General features: G+C 29.6%; 1 protein-coding gene and 1 long non-coding RNA gene across 3 annotated transcripts in view; one reads left to right on the top strand and one right to left on the bottom strand.

Annotated features, from left to right (window-relative positions):
- Window positions 1-20954, bottom strand: part of LOC128201202 (uncharacterized) — a 64181-nt gene that overhangs the window by 36513 nt on the left and 6714 nt on the right. For both annotated transcript variants that reach the window (XR_008253109.1, XR_008253110.1), the window contains exon 2: window positions 19484-19608. This is a non-coding gene — a long non-coding RNA (uncharacterized LOC128201202). The remainder of the gene's footprint in view (window positions 1-19483; window positions 19609-20954) is intronic.
- LOC113520673 (uncharacterized) lies at window positions 142-19639 on the top strand. Its single transcript, XM_026906076.3, has 4 exons — window positions 142-548; window positions 14986-15121; window positions 17624-18741; window positions 19493-19639. Exons 1-4 carry the CDS (start codon window positions 285-287, stop codon window positions 19631-19633), a joined length of 1659 nt encoding a protein of 552 aa, XP_026761877.2. The 5' UTR covers window positions 142-284; the 3' UTR covers window positions 19634-19639.

The raw sequence follows: 20954 nt of genomic DNA, 5'->3' as shown, positions 1-20954 counted from the left end.
CTTTTTATAGAGAACGTAACGTTGTTAGAAGTGCGTTGGCGTCTACGAGAATTTCAAGCAAAAACTGGTATAGGAAACTAGATTTCCACGTCCGTAGAGTTTAGAACGATTAGCCTGTAGTCCGCAAGGGACGCATTGTTGATACGCTATCAGCTGATTCACCGCAGTCCGCCATGGTAGCGCGACCGGTACGCATGCGCGCGGCGCTAACACGACGCGTGCGACGTCGCTGGCGTGTGCAACATTAGAAACATCTAAATCCCAGATGGCTTGATTTTTTTTTTATGATGCCGTGCAACGCGAGAAAGTTTATTCGGGTGATAAAGTTCTTGCTGGCGGGGGTTATGATTTTCTGTGTGAGCTGGATCGCCAGTGTCAATGAATGGCATTCGGGGGTGCACTGGGGTGGACGACGAGAACCAGCTGGATATGGTGTTTCTACCATGAGAACTATTGTGGCGTACTCAGAGGGCAAGCAGGCAGAAATGGATCGACCGTCGCCGGTCACTTGCGACCAGATACCAGCTATCCCGGTGATACCACACATTGTTAGCATCTTATTTTTAAAAAATAAGTTTCCTGAAAATTTAACAACATAAGAACTCTTCACATTATCTACTCAACTTACGAGCATATTTTTTTATATTTTAAGAGTATAAAAAAACACCGTTGGACATTGTTATACTTAAGTTACACTTTACTTTTTTACTTAATTTTACTTACTTATCTTAGATATACCTGCTTCGCAAATACGGGATCAATAATAATTAAATTGTAGGCACCGAACAATGCTTGACATACGAGTATATTACTACTTTAATAAGATTAAATAGGATATTCACTTCTACGAAAATGCATGAAAATGATATAGACCACCCAGATGCAATTTTTTTTTTAATTTTTGTATTTACTTAACTGAAACAGAAATCCTATTCCTATATTTTATATTATAATCTTATACAAAATGAAATGCCTATATACATATTTAGTAGATACATTTAAAAACCATATGTACGAGTACATAAATATTAATGTTGCTACTATTTCATTATAACATATAACCTATGTTATAATGAAATAGTAGCATATATATATATATATATATATATATTATAATAACATATATATATATATATATATATATATATATATATATATATATATATATATATATATATATATATATATATATATATATATATATATATATATATATATATATATATATATATATGTAATTTAAATCGAAATATTTGAATTTACTAAAATATTATTTATAACAAAATAGTTGGTTAATAAAATGCTTTAGAAATAGAATCTTTAATCATAAAAATTAACGCTCTCTTTATGTACCTACAACTAGAACTTGATTTAAAACTCCCATCAAGTGGAAATGATTTACAATCTCTATGGGACCGGTATTTCAACAAAAATTGGCAATATACTTTTTTATAAGCAACAATGAGTATTTAACATACAAATTGTTGTTATTTAATAGCACAGTTGATAGCATCAGACCCTATCCAATATGTAAATGAAGATACTTCCTGGCGAATTTAGAAGGCACCAAACTTAAAAGAGCCAATAAAAATATTTAATATCCATCTCAGCCGTGGCAAATCTTTAATTAAATTCTCCGAAATTTATTGGATTACTTTGAACGTTAACAATTTATTTTTATATTTAAAATTATTAAGTATCTGGATATCTTATTTTTTTACTTTTGTTTACTATCCGGATGAGATCACTATGTGTTTATTCTTAATTATTTATGTAAGTGTACCAAATAACATAAGCCGTATTATTTTCATAATACAATACCTATTTTCAAAAACAATACAAAACATATTTTTGTAAACATTACACAAATTTCAATGAATTGTCTTTTATAATGAATAGTAGGTATTTGTTTTTTACTTATAATTAACTTTTACTTACTTTTATTAAGTCATTATATTATTACGTTTATTACGTATAAATTAATCGTCGTGTGATCCCAGCATAGAATGGGCCACTCCTTCCTTTCCCATGGTTATATTAAGAGGCACCTAAGAGAACTTAATGGTCGTGGAATGGGCAGCAGCATTTCTCTCAAAACATCACTAAAGCCTCACTGCGGCAACAATTAGCAAAACTCCCCAATTTATGAGGTAGGCCTATCTTCAGCAGTCGACAGATAATGGCTGATATAATGATGTATAAATTAAATTAATATTTTAATTTAACAAATGCGTTATTGTGATAAAAACATAGATTAAAGAGTAAAAAGATATATATAATTTTATTACTGTGACTCTAAAGGCTAAGAATGCAAGAGAAGCGATTCTTATTACAATGTAATAAATTAATGTTCCCATGAGAATACATACCTCTGTATACCTCCACAAATCTGGTTTATAAAGTATGATTTATATAAAATATACAATCTGTACATAACTAATCTAAATATAAAACCTATTTATTCATACTATAAAAATATACCATTATTATAATTACCGAAAAGTAACCATTTTTCGTTACCGTACAACCCGTTATAAACTAAAATTTCATCCCAACGATCTGGACGAGTGGCGGTCTTCACCGTACGTTTTGAAAGGCTCTTTCTTCCACGCACAACCAATCTTTAGAATTAACTTCCAGCAGAAGTATTTCCGAACCAATATGACATCATAACCTTTAATAAAAAAGCATATTCCTCTTTAAAAGGCAGGTAGCAAACCTGCAATGCCGTTGGTGTTGTGGGTGATCATGGGCGGCAGTAATCATTTACCATCAGATGAGCCATATGCTCGTTTGCCCCCTGTGTTGAAAAAATTGTTTTATTTTCATACTTTTTGTCAGCAAAGTAAAAACATAATTTAAGACTTTGTACAAAAGTCGATTGCTTGGGTACCTCTGTCCCATTCGTCTTTCAACCGTGAAGCAGTTGTGTTTGCATGGCTGTGTTTCGGTTTGAAGGGTGGGATATGGCGTGAATTTACTGAGTACAGAGGAATAACACCCGAGTCCTCTGGAATCGCAACGCATGGGGGGTACCATGGGCGAAACAGTATACTCTGTTATGTCCATGGTACTGCTCATGTCTATAGGCGACGGTTACCACTTTCCATCAGGTGGGCCGTCAGCTTGTTTGCCATTCTAAGCTGTATAAAAAAAAAGATGTGTGTACAAGTAGAATATCATCACTAACATATGCACAGTAAGTAATAAAGGCTGTAAAAAAATTTTAAATGTAATGACAATCATATACATTGCAATTTGTAAACCAAAAGTGTCACTTACTTCATGTCTCGGATCGCTCTCCCAAGTAAGAGCACTATTACTTTCACACTAAATTTATAAAGGCCTGTACAGACGATGGACATCTCCTCAAAATTTCTATTTGTAAGTTATATTTAAACAAGATGCATGCATACAGCATGCAATTTTTGAAATTATCTACATAAAGGTGGAGGTTGTATTTTTTTGTTTATTTACGAGGTAATCACCGGTATTTAGAAACTTAATTGGAATATTATTTTTATCTGAAAGAATATACTTTTAGATTATTAAATATAAATATATAGAAATTTTATCAAAATTGGTTCATTAATTTAGTTTTTATATCATAATAACTGGATGCCACGATTGAAGTCGGACTAAAATTTAAGCTTAGACTTATCTCTAGTCTGCCCAGATCATAATAAGTATATATACCAAAGAAGTAAGTACTTAATATTTAAAATATTTAACGATAATATTAATTAGCGCCTTAATTATTATAACGACTTCTAAAAGGATTTTTTTTTAATTCGTATAAATTTACGCAATTCTGGTCAATGACAGATGAATGAATGAAAACTCTTTATTGTTCCTTTCAAGGAATAATACAAATTATAAACATTAGCGATATGTACACAAACTAAATAATATAAAAGCAAGATACTGAGGCAACAATTTATATATATATATATATATATATATATATATATATATATATATATATATATATATATATATATATATATATATATATATATATATATATATATATATATATATATATATTGTATATTTGGTAAGTATGAGAATAGGTCGTAAAGTATATTTTATATCACCAGGTGATTTGGGTTTTCACTATACAGAAAAAAAATATGTATATGGCAGAACAATGTTTGCCGAGTAAGCTAGTATTGATAATAATAATAATCTACTTATTTGCTCTTAACAATTCATCACAATGAAATACAATGAGACATGCTTATGTTAAAGTAATCAAATTATAAATATAATTGTGAGGGGACTGGTGCTTGAGATAGATATAAGAATACCTGTATTATAAATCACTAGTAACTTATATAATACTTAAATATATCTAATTGAAATCTCTACAACATACAAACTTTGATTATAAACACAACATATTTAGATTATATACGAGTACACATAAAATATCCTGCGCCTAAGTCTTCCTTATGGACTTTAATTAGTTAAATTAAGTACTGTAACAGTTAGGCAGTATAAAATATAGCCGCAGTTACTCTTGTTTATGTAAATATCAGACAAGAACGGCTGCGAAAATGCAACACTAAGAAAATATGGCCTATTGTCATATCTACTTAGTATGCAGCGGTACTTCCTGCTACTAACAATAAATACAGTCATGACGCGATCTTGTGGTTGTAACAACTTTTACATACAAAATGGTATAATTATGTGTCACACACCCATCCGGTCAAAATTGTTTATAGAAGTTTTGATTAAATAAGTTCTGTTCTTTTGAACAGATGACATTTGGCCATTATAAACTATTAATTAGTTTTTACAGCAGCAGCATCCCATTTAAAACACCGCCAATGTTGCCATGTGCCATGTGGCAACAACTAGCAAAACCCCCCTTATGAGAGAGGCCACTTTATGGCTGATATAATAATAATAAAAAACTGTCATATGTGTAAGTGCTCAAATCAGTTTATAAGAAATGTATTTTAAATTATTTATTTATTTCATTCTATAATTACAATAAAATCATGAGCAATCTTTTAAAAAAGTGTTTTACCTACTTTTTTCAAATAAATATTGGTTACAAATTACAAAAACCTAAAAAAATTTTTTTATTTTTAAATTTAGCTAGTTTTTTTTGCAAAAAACTAGCTAAATTTAAAAATAAAAAAGTGTCTAAATAGGACGCAAAAAAATAAACCTAACAGTTCAAGTAGGATATACGTGTTTAATAAGTACATAATTAATTATTATTAAATTAAATAAGAGCATCTACAAACTACATACAAGTATAAATTATAACCAGTATTACACAGGAAATTGTCGCAACGGCAAGCACTATATACTTACATAGTCGTACCTGCCGGAAGAGGATATTGAATTATAAAACTAATGATAGGTTCCTTTCTATAAAATTAAACAGAATAAATTTACCTATCTTCTGGTGTTTTAACTATAAACAATTTTTTTTTTTTTGCAAATTTTTAGTTATTACTTGCTGATCAATTTTTTATTTACTATGGTCTTGTATTTTAGTTTGACATATATATTTTAAGTGTATTGTTCATTCCTAATTGAAAATACTTAAATATTATAATTTTTCAATACTGGTAAGATAAAATAAAAAAAAATGATCTTTAGTATGGCAATTCTATGCTCTCTCTCTCGGTTTTTCGAGTCTGTCGTGGTATTACAACAGATAGTTTACAACTGTTGTAAATTAGATGTTTACCTATAATTTATCGATATTGAAGGATATGGCAAACTCTAAGAATAAAGAATATTTTTGATATCAAGTTAGATAGGAATGGGTATTTTATTCGATATTTAAACAAATAAAATATATTTATTATATATTTCAATAATATAGTATATGATAGAATAGATTTCCAATGACACCAGTCGTGGTAAGTCTAGTAGCCATCTCTTGATATTAGCGAAATTAGATTGGTAATTCCGTTGAATCCTTTTTTTATATTTTTATATATTTTGTAGTAAATTATAAAGTCTCGATAAAGTCTACTTTTAAAATATTTTCTTTTCGTAATCGAAGGAAATTCACGTATATTTTACTGTTAGCTCCTTTTAAATTCCAGAAATGATTGTCAGAGGTAAAACAATCTATTTGCTTACATTTCATTATATTTCATTAAATTCTACCACCACGCAAGTCCGTACTCCGGACAAATGCCTACACTACCTACACATTTAAAATTTACTCTACGCGAAAATGTCATCATATACGAAAGCAATGATTAGAGATAGTTTATGCATCAGCATTGTATGAAGCATTTCGACCCGGCTCTAAAAATGTCACATTTATCAACAGATTTTTTTAGCATCGATATCACCCACATCAATTGAATTAAGTTCATTTAAAAAAAAATGGAGACGACTATTAAAACGATATAACACTATTGACCTAAACTTCTATTAACAGTAGGCTTCAGCAACAAAAGCTTATTAAATAAAACGACAGAAACGAATTCGCAAGATCGTCTGTATCGCACAATCAAAGGCAATGGCAACCAAGCGCTGCAATAGATTTTATAATACCTCAACTCGTTTTGTACATCGATAATCTATTACGATGCCGGTCACGAATGGAAAATAAATCGAAATCAATATTCTCTACGGGCATTTCTAATAGTATGCCGCCACTGGCATCGAAGTCGGGACGAATGCGAGCTCCTTGCACGAGCATCTTCACATGCCTTACATTGTCCATAGAATTGGTTTACGGCCCTTTCATACATACTCTCACTATTGATGATTCGCTAAAAAAGTTTTTAAGTTTGCCTTTAAAAATCGAGTCCAGGTTTAATAGTAGATGTAACAATTCTTCATGATAAAATCCTTTTTTGGCCAAATTCACAATTCTTTACTACCCGTGAGTATTTATAGTCGCAGCTGTTTGTGGGTCACTGCGAAAATACATATATATACGATTCATATAAAATGACAGTTCGTTGATGTGTGAATGTAACCTTAGAGCATTTACTTTTACAGTTTAAACATTATTCTACAATCGTAGTGCGTATTCTTAAAAGGAACTTATTAGCATTTCTAAGGTAAAAAATAACAATATTTTAAGAGTTTATTCGCAATTATATTTCGCCTTTATTTAACTAAAATGAATAGGAACTGTTTTTCTATATTTAGTGTAATAATATATATAATATAACTAATATATATTTCTTTATTTATATGAGGAGGTTAGATAAAGTGATTAAATAAGTAATTAACAAGTTGATCTTTTTTTTTATACAACTTAGAATAGCAAACAAGTTGACGGCCCACCTGATGGAAAGTGGTAACCGTCGCCTTTAGACATGACCATGGACATAATAGATTATACTGTTTCGCCCACGGTATTATGAATAAATGGATAATTATTTGACATTTATATAATATTTAAGTTTCGATTATTATTATATCTGTTAATAATTTCGATGATTTAAGTAAAATTTACTTAAATAATCGAAATACAATATAACCCACAATTATTTTTATATAGCTATCAAATATCTTAATAATAAAATATTTAATATAATAGCTAAAATAAAATCCCATCTTTTTAAAATAAACATAGCTTCACAAACGAAGGTTTTTGGCGGCAGAATGATAAAAAATATTTTAATCTTGAAACACTTTGGTCATACATAAGTTGTTTCTCGACTACTGAATGTTTTTCCTTGTATGTATATTCGTATATTTAAATTCGTGTATATTTAAATATCTAGCACAGAGTGCACCTAACTGACTGAAACCTATCTAAGTGAAATGATTCATAGAATCATTTCAGTTAGATAGGAGTGCTTTAGGGCCACAAGGCGACTATCTAAACATGAAACCATAAACTGTCAAAAGCTACTTATTAAAAATATACAAAATTATAATTAATACGCAGTCATAAAATACATAGTATGTAACTAGTTTTGCTTTTAGAGTAATACTCCCCATAAGTATAAAATACCTGTTTTCCTATACTTCGAAATCTAATTATATACTTTATCTAAAGGTGGTAACACTGGTTCGGTTAGATCTGCTTAGACGACTACGAATTAATCTAATCGAACAGATAGTTAAGCACTATTACTATTCTCATGATAATAGAACACAATATTCAGTTACATAACACATAAAACATTTGCATCAATACACACATGTGAGATCAAGTACATTATGCAGTTATTTCACACTGTATTTAAAGAATTTACATGCATTATAAAAGGTATTGTATTCAAAATTGTTACTTTATCTAAATAAATTCAATGGACGTTTTACGCTTGACATAGTTATTGCAGTTTTTTTGCAACTTGAAACGTTTATCATTTTATCATTTCACAAGCCAAAAAAAAAAAAAAACAAATTGTAAAAACTTATAACCTAACCTAAAGATATGAACATAACGTAAAAATTACAAAAATAAATTCACAAGAGTGGTCTTTTGCATTGCCAACCCTAAGGATTAAGGTGTATGTCTCCATACCTTATAATTTCGTATGCCATATCGTATATTATGTATATTTATTTCGCTTCAAAATGAGAACATCCAACAATATACAGCCACTAACCACTCAAATTATTTTGCCAATTGAGTGCTATATCGTAATATTCGTATTATTCCAATACGTGATGATTGAAAAACACTTTTTGTTTTATGTCGAAACAGCGAACATCGCAAATAATAACAGCAATAATCTGTAATAACGCGAAGTGCTGGTATTCACACGTACCAAAATATATAATTTTGTACAGATTATTTTTTTATTATAATAATGGTCAACCAATATCAAATGTGTTCGACATACTTTTTTAGCAGCAATGTCAGGTAGAATGGCTTTTAAAGCTTTATTCCATCTAAAAGGATTTCAGAGTGTTTAAAAAATAAAATATAGTTGAGTCGATACGGAGTGTTTGTTTAAATGTTGTAAGGCTTTTATATTTTATTAATTGTATCTTAATTTTAACTATTTTATCAATGACGTAGGTACATCGATACATGACTCGTTTATTATATTATTTAAATACAATTATATTTTGTTACATCTATTTTTTTTTAACAGATTAAATGATAACTTGCATTCTAAGTTAGTTACAGTTATTACAAGTAATATTATGTAAAATACGCAGTATGAACTTTATTTAGGGCCTCTAACAGTCTTTCTTTATTATATTACAGAATCCTACGTGAGGTCACGTCGCAAGTACTATTTCGTGAACAACATAATATTTCTCCATCACGTTCTTTATGGTTCCTAGTACTTACTCATTCTTATCAGGCTCCCGGATTTAAATATTTAGTAAGTGCAAGCCATAATTGTCCTACAAACGTATTATTATCAGGTCCTGTATTATTGAATATTTTAATAGATTTTACAGTTAAATTTACAATTAAAATATAATCAAAAAATTTAATACAAAATTGCGAACTTTATTTTGTTTATATTATATTTTATTCTTAATAGATTTTTAAATCAAATTAATCCAAGTAACTTCAATAGGCACTCTCTCCGCTATCTTTGTTGAATTCTAAGACGCTTTGTGAAATGTGGACACGTCGAGACAACGTTCACTACAGCAACAGCTGTCATTAAATGCTCCCGAGTATATGATTACTAGCTTTAACCCGCAACTTCTGTTCAGGATACGTTTACTGACCGATATAAAAAATAGCGTGTGTATACCATATAATATATGTACATCAAATTTCATAGTGATTGGTTAAGTCGTAAAGACGCTAAGAGGTAACAGATATAGAAACTTTTACATTTGTAATCAAGGATAGCGGTGAACATTTTATTTTATATTTCAATAGATTCTTACATTCGTTGCGCCGGTAGTAGCTGCTGAACTAGTAGATACTTTTAAGCGAACATAGTCTGAATTGTAAAATAATTGTGCGACATTCCAGATCGACAACAAACAAACGGCGTATATGCTAAGCTTTCCTTCTCGTACAATCACTTACTCGTTTAAGGGCCGAACATTCTATTCCCTTAATGGAATAAATATTTGTATCAATCTCAAATATTTATTCCTATTCTGAATAAGGCATCAAGATTTATATATCTTTGTTTGAGATCACTTTGCCTTTTTTATTTTTAATTAACTTTATTCTAAAAATATTTCCTCAGGGAAATTTCATGTTTAGCGCTGTTTTAAAAGGAATATAAATAACATACATCAACCTGTAGAATCTTAATTATTTCAATTTAAAGCGTAATTATAGAGCGGAAACTCCTTTTAAGACTAAAAGCATTGCGTCATAGTATATAAATTGTTTTAGGAGGTACCTAACCGAAATAAGAAAAAAGTTACGCTAATAATAACTTACGGGCATAATACTACCATACCGTTTTATGTACCGATGGCAGGTATACTAAATATTGTTATTTTTTTATTTGAACATTTTTATAATAAACATTTGACTACTAACGCTATTTCTGTCGTAATAAAAAGAATATGGAACCAGCACGAGAGTAAACCTAACCGTATCAATTGAAAAAAATATTTAAATTGACGAAGATTTCACTTAAAACAACCTGTATTTTTTTTTTATTAATTGTATAAAGAGGAAGATCTCAAGAAATTCCTCTTGTGATAAAATGTGACATAGTTTAACTCACTTGAACGCAATAATCGCCTTCGTGAAGGAAAACAGCAACAGTCACTTAAAGACTTGAATATCACATAGTAAACTACGGCGCCCATAACACTTGTTACAAGTGTGCACAATGTGCTGGTCCTCGTTATATATTTTTATTTATTAATTATATTTATTATTAGTAAAAATGCCGTCTGTTGACTTGATGTAATATATGTATTTTTTGTTCTATTTCAATTGTTTATCAATTTTCTTTTTTATAAAAAACTACAATTGTCAATGTATTTATAAATATGTATCTTATATCTGAGATTTCACTAGATGTAGATAAAATATATAGTATGAACAATTTAGTCATACAATCTCTCTAACCTATTATTAATAAAGCTCATGAAAATATTACTTTTAGAAATGTAAAACTACCTATGCCACTGGCTTTATCGATGTTACCGGAATATATTGATTGAAACAAATTAAAAATTGTCTACTCTAGTACCAAATACTATATTAAATTCTATAATAATTTGTTAAACTGTTCTAATACTCTAATGCTTACTGCTTTTAAAACTTAATATTAGTAAGAGCACAGATTGGCATTCTTTGCTTTTATTTAACTTATATATATATATATATAAATATTTTACATAAAAACTTTTAAACTAATAGAGATTTAATAATAATGCAATGTATTTTCACATACGTATTTGTATTCTCGAATCATTGTCAATTATAAGTGTCAATTATGAGTGTCAATTAACTAAAGTAAATGCTTTTAACACGATATAATAACCGTTCACGCTTACTTAAGCTTTAATTCTCGGCAGAGGAGCAATTATCTATGAATTACAAGCAACTGGTGAGAGAACCCGCACCTATACAGGTTTACACTTCGCCTATTTATATACACCAATTTCCGCAATGCTAACACCACATTTTTTTTATTTACCTATAGGTAACTATAGTAAGGAAAAAATTATTCACTTTTATTTTATTTTTCTTCATCGTCATCTTTCTGCGCTTATACTAATTATTCATGTTTGACGTTATATGTTTTACTTTCCTGTCATCTCTATTCGCAGTCATTTCCATATTCACATCCATTCTGGTAAATCATCTTTCACACAGATGTCTCCATCCACATTTCACACAGATCCTCCATGTCTTTACAGGTCTTCCTCTATCCTTATAACTAGATGGTTATATATGGTGATGTAGATATATCATTCTTAAAAAATACATATAGATATACATATCTGTCACTCCTGTCTCCCATTAGGATAGAAGGAAACAATGGTATGCCAAATGCTTCGATTCAAACAGAACTCTTTCGCTTCCTATACTTTTGTCAATCCTTTCATACACGTACGCCGACCGTATTGTTTTTAATACTCTTTTAAAACATGATTATTATTTCCTCTGTTTAGATAAAAAAAAAATCTACTTTCATAAAACAATAAACGAAGTTTATTTGATGATAAAAAAACCTTATAACTTACTATTATCATTGGTGGTATAACGGATGATAATACGTTACTTTATTAATTTCAACAAAAAGGCTGTTTTGTTTTACTTACATAATTTGCATTATCCTATAAATAAAATTTCTATTCTATAATTTTATGCCTATACCTATCTATAATTGTAAACATGGCAAGTAAACCCAATTATACTTGTAATAGTATTCAATTCTGCAAACACTTTTATTTTACATTAGCAATCATACTCCATAAATTTTATTTCTTTGATTTCCACTGCACTAAATTCCCCGAGGGTATAAAAGTATAATATACGATGTGTTTGAAGCGTTGTACTGGATTTATAAAGATGGGGTTAGACTAAACGAGCGAATTCTCGTCCTTTCTTATCATACTTCATTATTTTTTATTTAGCGCTATATGTTGAGAGTATTCTTGCGTTACTTGACTACATCTGCGAATAACTTTATATATTTGTCTTCCGTTATTATTTTTATCCAAAACTACCGAGTTCTATGTTCCATTGCTTGTCTAATTCCACCTTTACATGCACGACTCGCGGCGCATGGTTATCATAAATCCTGCCTTCTATAGCAAAACTTGATGCTGCCTACCGTGGGATCCGATCAACTTAGAAGCTGAGACTTATGCAAATTGTACCCGATAGATACCAGGGCGGTTTAAGACTAGTCCTTTAGTCAATTACTGTCGGGTGTTAGAAGTGTTATCTTCTATTTCCTTATAACATTAGACATAAGGAATAAAATTGATCTTTATTGTAAGTATAGGATTTTAAATAAAGTTGAGACTTTGAGTTGTTACTTTACTTAATTACCTACTTATAAACTTCTAGTTTATCTGATAGTATAAACATTTTAACAAATAGCTGAATGCTAAAATGTACTAATAGTACTTGTTAATATTGATAAGAAATTTCTCAAATAAAGTACCTAAAATGTCATAGTGGCAGAGTTACAATATATGAATAAATGTCGTATAATTATTTATTTAAGACTACTTTTTAATCGCAACTGCCACATAACCTGGAATTTTTTTATTCATCAATATAAAAAATAGTCTATTACTAAGCCGTTAAGGTACCAAATAAACAAGGTCACTGTCGCATTAATAGTAGACATTTGTTAGGATTTATATTTTATGAGTTTACCGCCATCGTGTAATCACCAATTTTGCTAATGATGTACCCGAAGTTAATTATGCTATCGGTAAAGGTCAATAGCCCAATAAGTCGTAGTTGTGAACTATGAGTAGCGATACAACTTATAAAATAATATATTTAAATATAACCAATACTTATTATTGAAATAAAATTTTACACAAAATAAAATATAAAACAGTCTGATATGAATAAAATAGTAATTAAATAAATGTAGCTAACATCTACACTAACGGTACTAATCCACGCTTTGTATTAAAATATATTTCTTATTTTGTATTTCAATGAAATAACGAACAATATCCAAATAATTCTCAGGAGTCATACGGCTAAAAGAATAAAAACTGTACAAAAGATGGCGTCGCATGCACATTACGGCTTTTTCGGTAGGCACATTATTTCATTAGTCACGAAATAAAGTACGATATTTTTTTATTTAATTCCAGGATAATTGATTGTCTATTTGCTGCTCTACTTATTTATTTATTTATTAACTCTTTGTATTATTGTTTAATACAAATATATATATATATATATATATATATATATATATATATATATATATATATATATATATATATTTAATATAACAATTATAAAGTACAAAAGACGGTCTTATCGCTAAAACAATCTCTTACAGACAACCTTTGGATAGAGTAGAAAAAAATAACGGGAGCTATTTACTCACTTTATTTAAACCACGTAACAAATTTTCGTATAATGCACAATAGTATTATTAAAAATGTAACAATGTTTCTTTATTAATTAAAAGCTCCAACATTAATATATTCAAAAATTTTTAATGCAGGAGATTTTGAGGAAAAATATTACTATAAACTAGCACCATTACTTAAATTTTCCAGTTGACTTATCCGTCGAATAAATAACATGATAAATAGTTTATAATTATTATGTTTCCCTAAAACCTATATATAAAATAGTATTATATAAAATATATGACATTATTTTAAAAACACATTACACCGGACCCCAAATATAATTGGGATAAAAGTAGGAAGATAATAACGATGATATGACATTATCTTATTATATACAATATTACATGAAACAGTTATATACGTGTCCATTATAATATTTATAGACACCTGAAGCATATAATTTCTATTATCCCCCGCGCTTTGCAGCTGCTACACCCATTAATCATAATACATAACTACTTCAATTTTAACACAATGTAACTAGTAATAATAAACAAGCTTCTTAAGACTTAAACTTAAGGGTAATTATTAAGGAAAAATGCTGAGATATTATGTTATGTATTCCTATTACCTTGTTAAGTAATCAGCACTTTACGAACACATTTTATTTAATGTAAACATGGGAACAAAATAGAGGCAACAGCTTCTCTGCATACCCCACACTTATGTTCGTCACGTGTACTTTATATATATGTAAAAGTTAAATAAACAATAATACGACAGACTACAACAATTATTACAATAATGCTTAACCTTAGCAGTCACAGTTCAGTTTTGTAACATAGCCTACATACTTTTTTGCCCCTGTTAAAAAAAATTAATTGTTAGGCCTCTAAAAACTCTTAGGCATTCTATATCTTTGCCTTAACTCACATCATTAACTATAGATATATGTCGTAAAAAATATAGTTTAAAAAAATTTAAATATCATTTATTTTTGTTGGCATTTAAGTTTGTTTTTGTCTTATGCGACCGCTCAAGGTAAAAATTGCTGAAAAAAATGTAGATAATTTTATTTTTCAGAATCGAAGCTGGTCTCCCGGGCCTGCTTCGGACTCATCTTGGCAATTAGTGACTGGTACAAGTGTGTCACTATATGCGGCGTATTATGACGACAGAACGCCCCAACGATATGTACGCATTTTGGCTTCATTTCACGGTTAGTATGATTTTTTTTTGCACAACTTTGCACATATCGCACGGTATGCTTTGGAATGCTTGTCTCGCCAATTCGATTACAACAAAAATTATTAATTTCGTGCATTAACTCCATAAAACTATATTTTCCTTATTAAATTTAATATCATTAAAATACATATATATACAGCATCTAATAATCATCGTTGAAAGTCGTGAATATTTTATTAATTTTGTTTTGTTTATTTATAAGTGCTACAAGTTTAAAATATACATATTTTATCGTTTCTTTTTTAGTCTTCAGAATTAATCGTTTATTTCAATATTTCATCATACATTTTAATTTATAATGTTATAAAACTGAATACCTACGTTTCATTGCCTGCAGCACAATTATACGAGGTACATTCAAAGCTTATACATTAATAGTAAAATATAGGTAATAGACTTTCTCAGATAAAAATCTGATCACGATATGTTATGGTGCCCTCGAGTTGATGATTTTAACATATTTCACATGCAGGGTTATCCTTTTTTTTTGGGCAAGCTTTAAAAACGTGATTATGTCTTATAAAACTTTACGGTCGAAATTGTATCTGCTTAAAAAGCACGCACCAGAATTGTCGTTATGAAAGCTATAATTTTTATAACACACATAACCTTTGCGAAGTGCATATGAATATAAATAAAACAAAACTGCTTCGTACTTTTAAGTAAAAAATTGACGCAATCTACATCAATAAAGACATCCGCGAAATCTCGTGCGGTGATAAAACAACACCATAATTATTGGCGAACGTGATAGCCGATCGGCGGTTTTCCACGCGCTCGAACAGAAAAAAAGTACATTGTAAACAACTTAATCGCGTACAGAAATACGGAATGTTATTTACTTTTAAATTTTATTTTCGGGGTGTGTTTCAATAAGTCACGGGTGGATGTCTCATTAAAATCAGTTTGCATGCAATATATAGTGAGTCATTTATATATCGCGCAATGTATCACAGCAACAAAAGTGGCAGTGTCCGAGAAGAGAGCGCGAATGGCGATAAGCTCTCGCTCATTTGTCACTGAAGGCGAGCGTACATGTCGTGTAAATTCCTTCCCGGCCAAGATAAACGCCACTCCTATATTGTAACACGGACAGATTAAAATACTACATACACCTCGACACCACGATTTTTAAATTCGCTAATTTAGCTACAGCGGAGTATCATTTACTTGGATATATGCGAAAAAAAAATATATATATAAAAAAGGAACTGTATTCCTTTTTAATAAAGTTTCTATATATCTAAGAACAATAAAAAAAATCGCTATTATACTACTATATATTCTACAATCTCTTTACCAGCTAAATTTACCTTATTTTCTTAATGACTTTGAATAAAATTATGTTTTAATTATTTATTATTATTCTTATTTCTTCAAAAAGTTAATAAAAAAATATCGTTCATTACCTTAAAAAAAATTATGAACAAACATCTCTTTTTCTGTAATATCTTTGGAGCAGAACCCTTATCACTTCAATTGACACAGTTTATTCTATTTATTTGTTATTAGACTTAAGACCCCATTCCAAGAGGATTTAGTTAATTTTCAACAATCTGTTAATTACATATCTTCTCGGTCTTTTAAGTGGATAATAGAAGCGACTTGCATGCTAACCTAAATCGTTTTCTTCGCAACATAGTCGGTGCGCCAGTAGACAGGATTGAGTATTACAGTAATGAGGCTCATTAAGTCATTTAACGAAAATCTTTGTAACATGTAGATATGAGAATAAAATTACCTTTCATACATAATGCTACCTTTTGGTTGCAAATTCGAGCAAAAGTTATACGATCTAAAACTAAACATTTACTTTAAAAACTAGTCTTTTTCGTATTCTACTCGCACTTTTTTTTATTTTCTATGGTGATTTATTTTATTATTTTAAAAATTCTTATGGAATGCGATCAAACTCCACTATTATAAATCTAACACTCTACAATACAATACATGTAGAATTTTTATTTATATTAGATAATTTATAGAATACGCTTAATAACTATAATTTCTTTCTGCAACTACAAAATTAATAACGCAAAGTTCATTATAAAAATAATGTATACTTAAAATGACTTATAAAAAACAAAGTGGCATAGGGTTTTCTCAATACTAATGCTTCAAATTACGAGTGCCAATAACGATTTGATGTTAAGTATCTTGCCCTTATAGTAGTTATTTCTGACTTCTCTCAACTGTAATAAGAAGCAGTTCAATCCTGTTCAGAAAAGGCCGCAATTGAAGCACCGTTGTAATGACAGTTCCTTGCAAGAACCGCTGTGCCGCATCTAAGGAAATGACTCTGACAAATTACTATCATGTAACTCCAAGTAATGGAATTTCTCAATGTAATCCGTACAAACGTGGCAAAGTTACGTCTATATTTATAACCGTAATCTAATCAGAATTGTAGTCGTGTAATCGTGTGATTGACTTTTACCAATTAAATTTTTTTATTATTATTATTTGTTTACAGGAAGAAACTTTTCTACAGAAGAACCCCTATACTGCCAAACCCGTGTCATTAGCTCGTTTGAAAACTCTGTGGAAGTAGTTGCAGCTAAACCTTTGGAAATCTGGTGGCACGAGTGGGATACCAATTCTTTAGATGTGGAAACACCATTACTTTTATCTTGTCCTTTAACAGAATCTCTATATAGCCCTTCAGTGGTATCTATCGTCACAGAACCATGTAATGATCCTACCAACGCCTTTCTTTTAAAGCCAAATAAAAAACATTCTAGAAATAAACGAAATTTTACAATATGTGTTAAAGATATTAATTTTGATCAAGATATATCGCTGAATTTAATAGAATGGATAGAAACAAATAAATTACTTGGTGTAGATATAATTGATATATACATTGATAGAATAAATAAAGAAACTCAGAAAGTTCTGTCGTATTACAAAGACAAAGGTTACGTTCGGTTATATCAAGTTCCTATTAAAAATAAGTCAGATAGATCTCTTTGGCAAAGAAGACGAGATCATATCATAACTTATAATGATTGCTTGTACAGAAATATAATAGAATCAGATTTCGTAATCCCTTTAGATATAGATGAAATAATCCTACCTAAAGTAGCTGATAATTTAGGCACATTAATTGATCGCCTATCTAAACGGGGCTGGGATCCGATACAAAACTCAGCTATTTTAGTACAGAATGTCTTCTTCTTTGGTTTCATGCAAGGAGTAGATAAATATAAAAAAGTTTACAACACAAGTAAAATTTATGTTAAAAGAGACGATGTTCGAATTAGTAATAAAGAAAACTTAGATATAAGTGAAATAGAATTAATAGATGATAAAAATAGTTTAAGCAATGAAGTTGCGGAAGTTATAGAAAGAGGTGTTAAAATAAAGAATGAATACAAATCTTGGTGTGGTAAAGAAATACCCGTACCTAAATTAGCAAGACACGTTGTGAGATCAGCGATAGAGAGTCCTATGGGATATTATAGCAAAAGTATAATGCTGACGAGAAGAGTATTGACAGCATTTAACCATTATCCTTTAGCCAGTCTCGGTAGCTCAGGATTTGGTGGATGGTCAGCGCCATTCAGCGAAGTGCAACTTAACCATTATAAGGTATATATAGTTATATTAGTTTACTTTGCTCTCAACGAATCCAAATATTAAATTATGCGAACTAAAATATTTTATAATTATATTATTTACATAAATATTATATGTTTCATATATTTGGTTAAATTTAAAGTACAAATTTTTTACACATATGTTTAAACAAAATCATCAACGATATAATCCTTTACTATCCTTATGCTTACTGGTATTTTTAATTTATTTAAAATTTTATTGGTTACTCAAAGTACATTGCACAAAAAGGGAATTTAATGCTAATTAGCAGTATCTCTCTCTCTCTCTCTCTCTCTCTCTCTCTCTCTCTCTCTCTCTCTCTTTGTCAAATAATAAATATGAAAGTGAGTTTATTTGAAACTTTCTCCATGTAATTTAGCATTAATATAACTTATTTGATAAGCAAAAGAAGTGTACAAACTACATTTATTACTTTCAATCTATGTCCCGGAACACGCGGGCGAAGTCGCAAACATAGCTAAAGAATCTATAATTGAGTTTTTTTACTTCTTTCACGTAAATATAAAAGGTAAAAAATTTGCACATATTTTGTTGAATATCCAGACCCCGTAAAGTACATCGAGTAAATAAATTTAAAATTTATCTAATTTATTTGTTATAATTTTTTTAACAAAATAGTTTAGAAAACCGTGACAAATAACTGTACTCCAACAATGATATTTTCTGAATCCCTTCACGTTTTCTCTAATAAATAACAGTATCGTGTGCTCACGTTGGACAGGAGTCGTGCAACACGACGGTGGTGGTAGAGTGCGCGAGGTACGGACGGCGAGCACGCGTCGACCGCGCCGCACTGCGCCTGCGCCGGCGCCTCACCGCTGCCCTTGTCGACGCCATCTGCGCGCCAATAAACATTATCTGATACAAACTTCTTTTATTTTATTTTAATGACATAACATAACCCTATTGGTCGTATTTAACATATCGTTTTAAAAAAATACAATATACAAACCTTGTTTTTATCAATTTGAAAATTTACAAAATCGCCTGAATATTATTAAGATCTAATAATCATATTATATCAAATAGGTGACATAACGATAAACTCACAAGTACAAATAGATCGATAGAGATAGATTATTATAAAAAATTTACAAAGTGTGTGCTTGGTCGGTACAAAATATTTCCATAATATTACACGTGACTACATACGAATACATATACCTGTTATTATGCTTATACATGGAAATACAAATTATACGCACGATTGATGATATAAATATGTATGTAACAAAAATACGCCTTAGGAAACACGGGCCGTGTAAAATTTACATGAAAGAACATGTAACTACCTACTCACTTGACCTTTACATGCCGTTTTTAAAACTGATGATGAACAAAACAAGCAGCATAGAATTTTTTACTATAATCTTGTACAATCAAAACAAAAATAAATATTTCATTACACAAAAAACTGAAAATCATAACAATGTATAAATGCATGTATTTTATGCATATATTTGATAAGCCCATATTTATAGAGCACATAGAAAACTAAAATGAGTATAAAAAAGCGCAATTTCTCAAAGCTCATTTTCTAGTAAATGTCTTGGGTACATCTAAACATAATTCGGATAACTTTTGTTTAACATAATATCACTATATAACAGTGATACACTGTGACCGAAAATTGGATTTTTTTCTCGTATTTTGCACTATAACATAAAATATTCTTAAAATATTTACGAAATTTGAAATCCATATAATAAACTACATACTTATTATGTTACTTCCAGTTTTAGTGTTATATAGTTACTAGTAGTAACCGTAGCTTGGATCGCGTGTATTACAATAAATAAGTAGCTAGATATTACAAATGTATCTATCACTCCAAACTTTTAAACTAAGCAGAACTTATAAAATAGGTACTAGGCAACTTAAATAAACTTTTTATTGTACATACTTACGTAGTGACTATTTGATAATACTGCAAAGATCGAACTAAATACCATGAGATGATAAGACAATACTTTGTAACTCTTAGTTGTTTATTTTTTTATGCCACTTAAAATAGCAAACAAGCTTAATACTTTATTTTCGGCAATGTTACGTATTTCAAATTTACATTAAATTAAAACAATCAGGAAAAACAATTAGTCGACAAATAATTTATCATAATAAATTAAATTCATAAATATTTATATATGTACTTAAAATCTTACAACAGCCAATGACCACAAACA

Source organism: Galleria mellonella, unplaced genomic scaffold (assembly GCF_026898425.1).
Source record: "Galleria mellonella isolate WM207_F2 unplaced genomic scaffold, CSIRO_AGI_GalMel_v1 utg36, whole genome shotgun sequence".
In the NCBI taxonomy this organism is placed as follows: domain Eukaryota; kingdom Metazoa; phylum Arthropoda; class Insecta; order Lepidoptera; family Pyralidae; genus Galleria; species Galleria mellonella.
This window is presented reverse-complemented; position numbering and strand designations above follow the sequence as displayed.

Bases quoted from the DNA above. Each gene is read 5' to 3' on its own strand.
- LOC113520673 (XM_026906076.3), top strand. From the start codon at position 285: ATGATGCCGTGCAACGCGAGAAAGTTTATTCGGGTGATAAAGTTCTTG. The intron at 549-14,985 runs GTTAGCATCTTA...TTTATTTTTCAG, and splicing joins TCCCGGTGATACCACACATT to AATCGAAGCTGGTCTCCCGG. The intron at 15,122-17,623 runs GTTAGTATGATT...ATTTGTTTACAG, and splicing joins CATTTTGGCTTCATTTCACG to GAAGAAACTTTTCTACAGAA.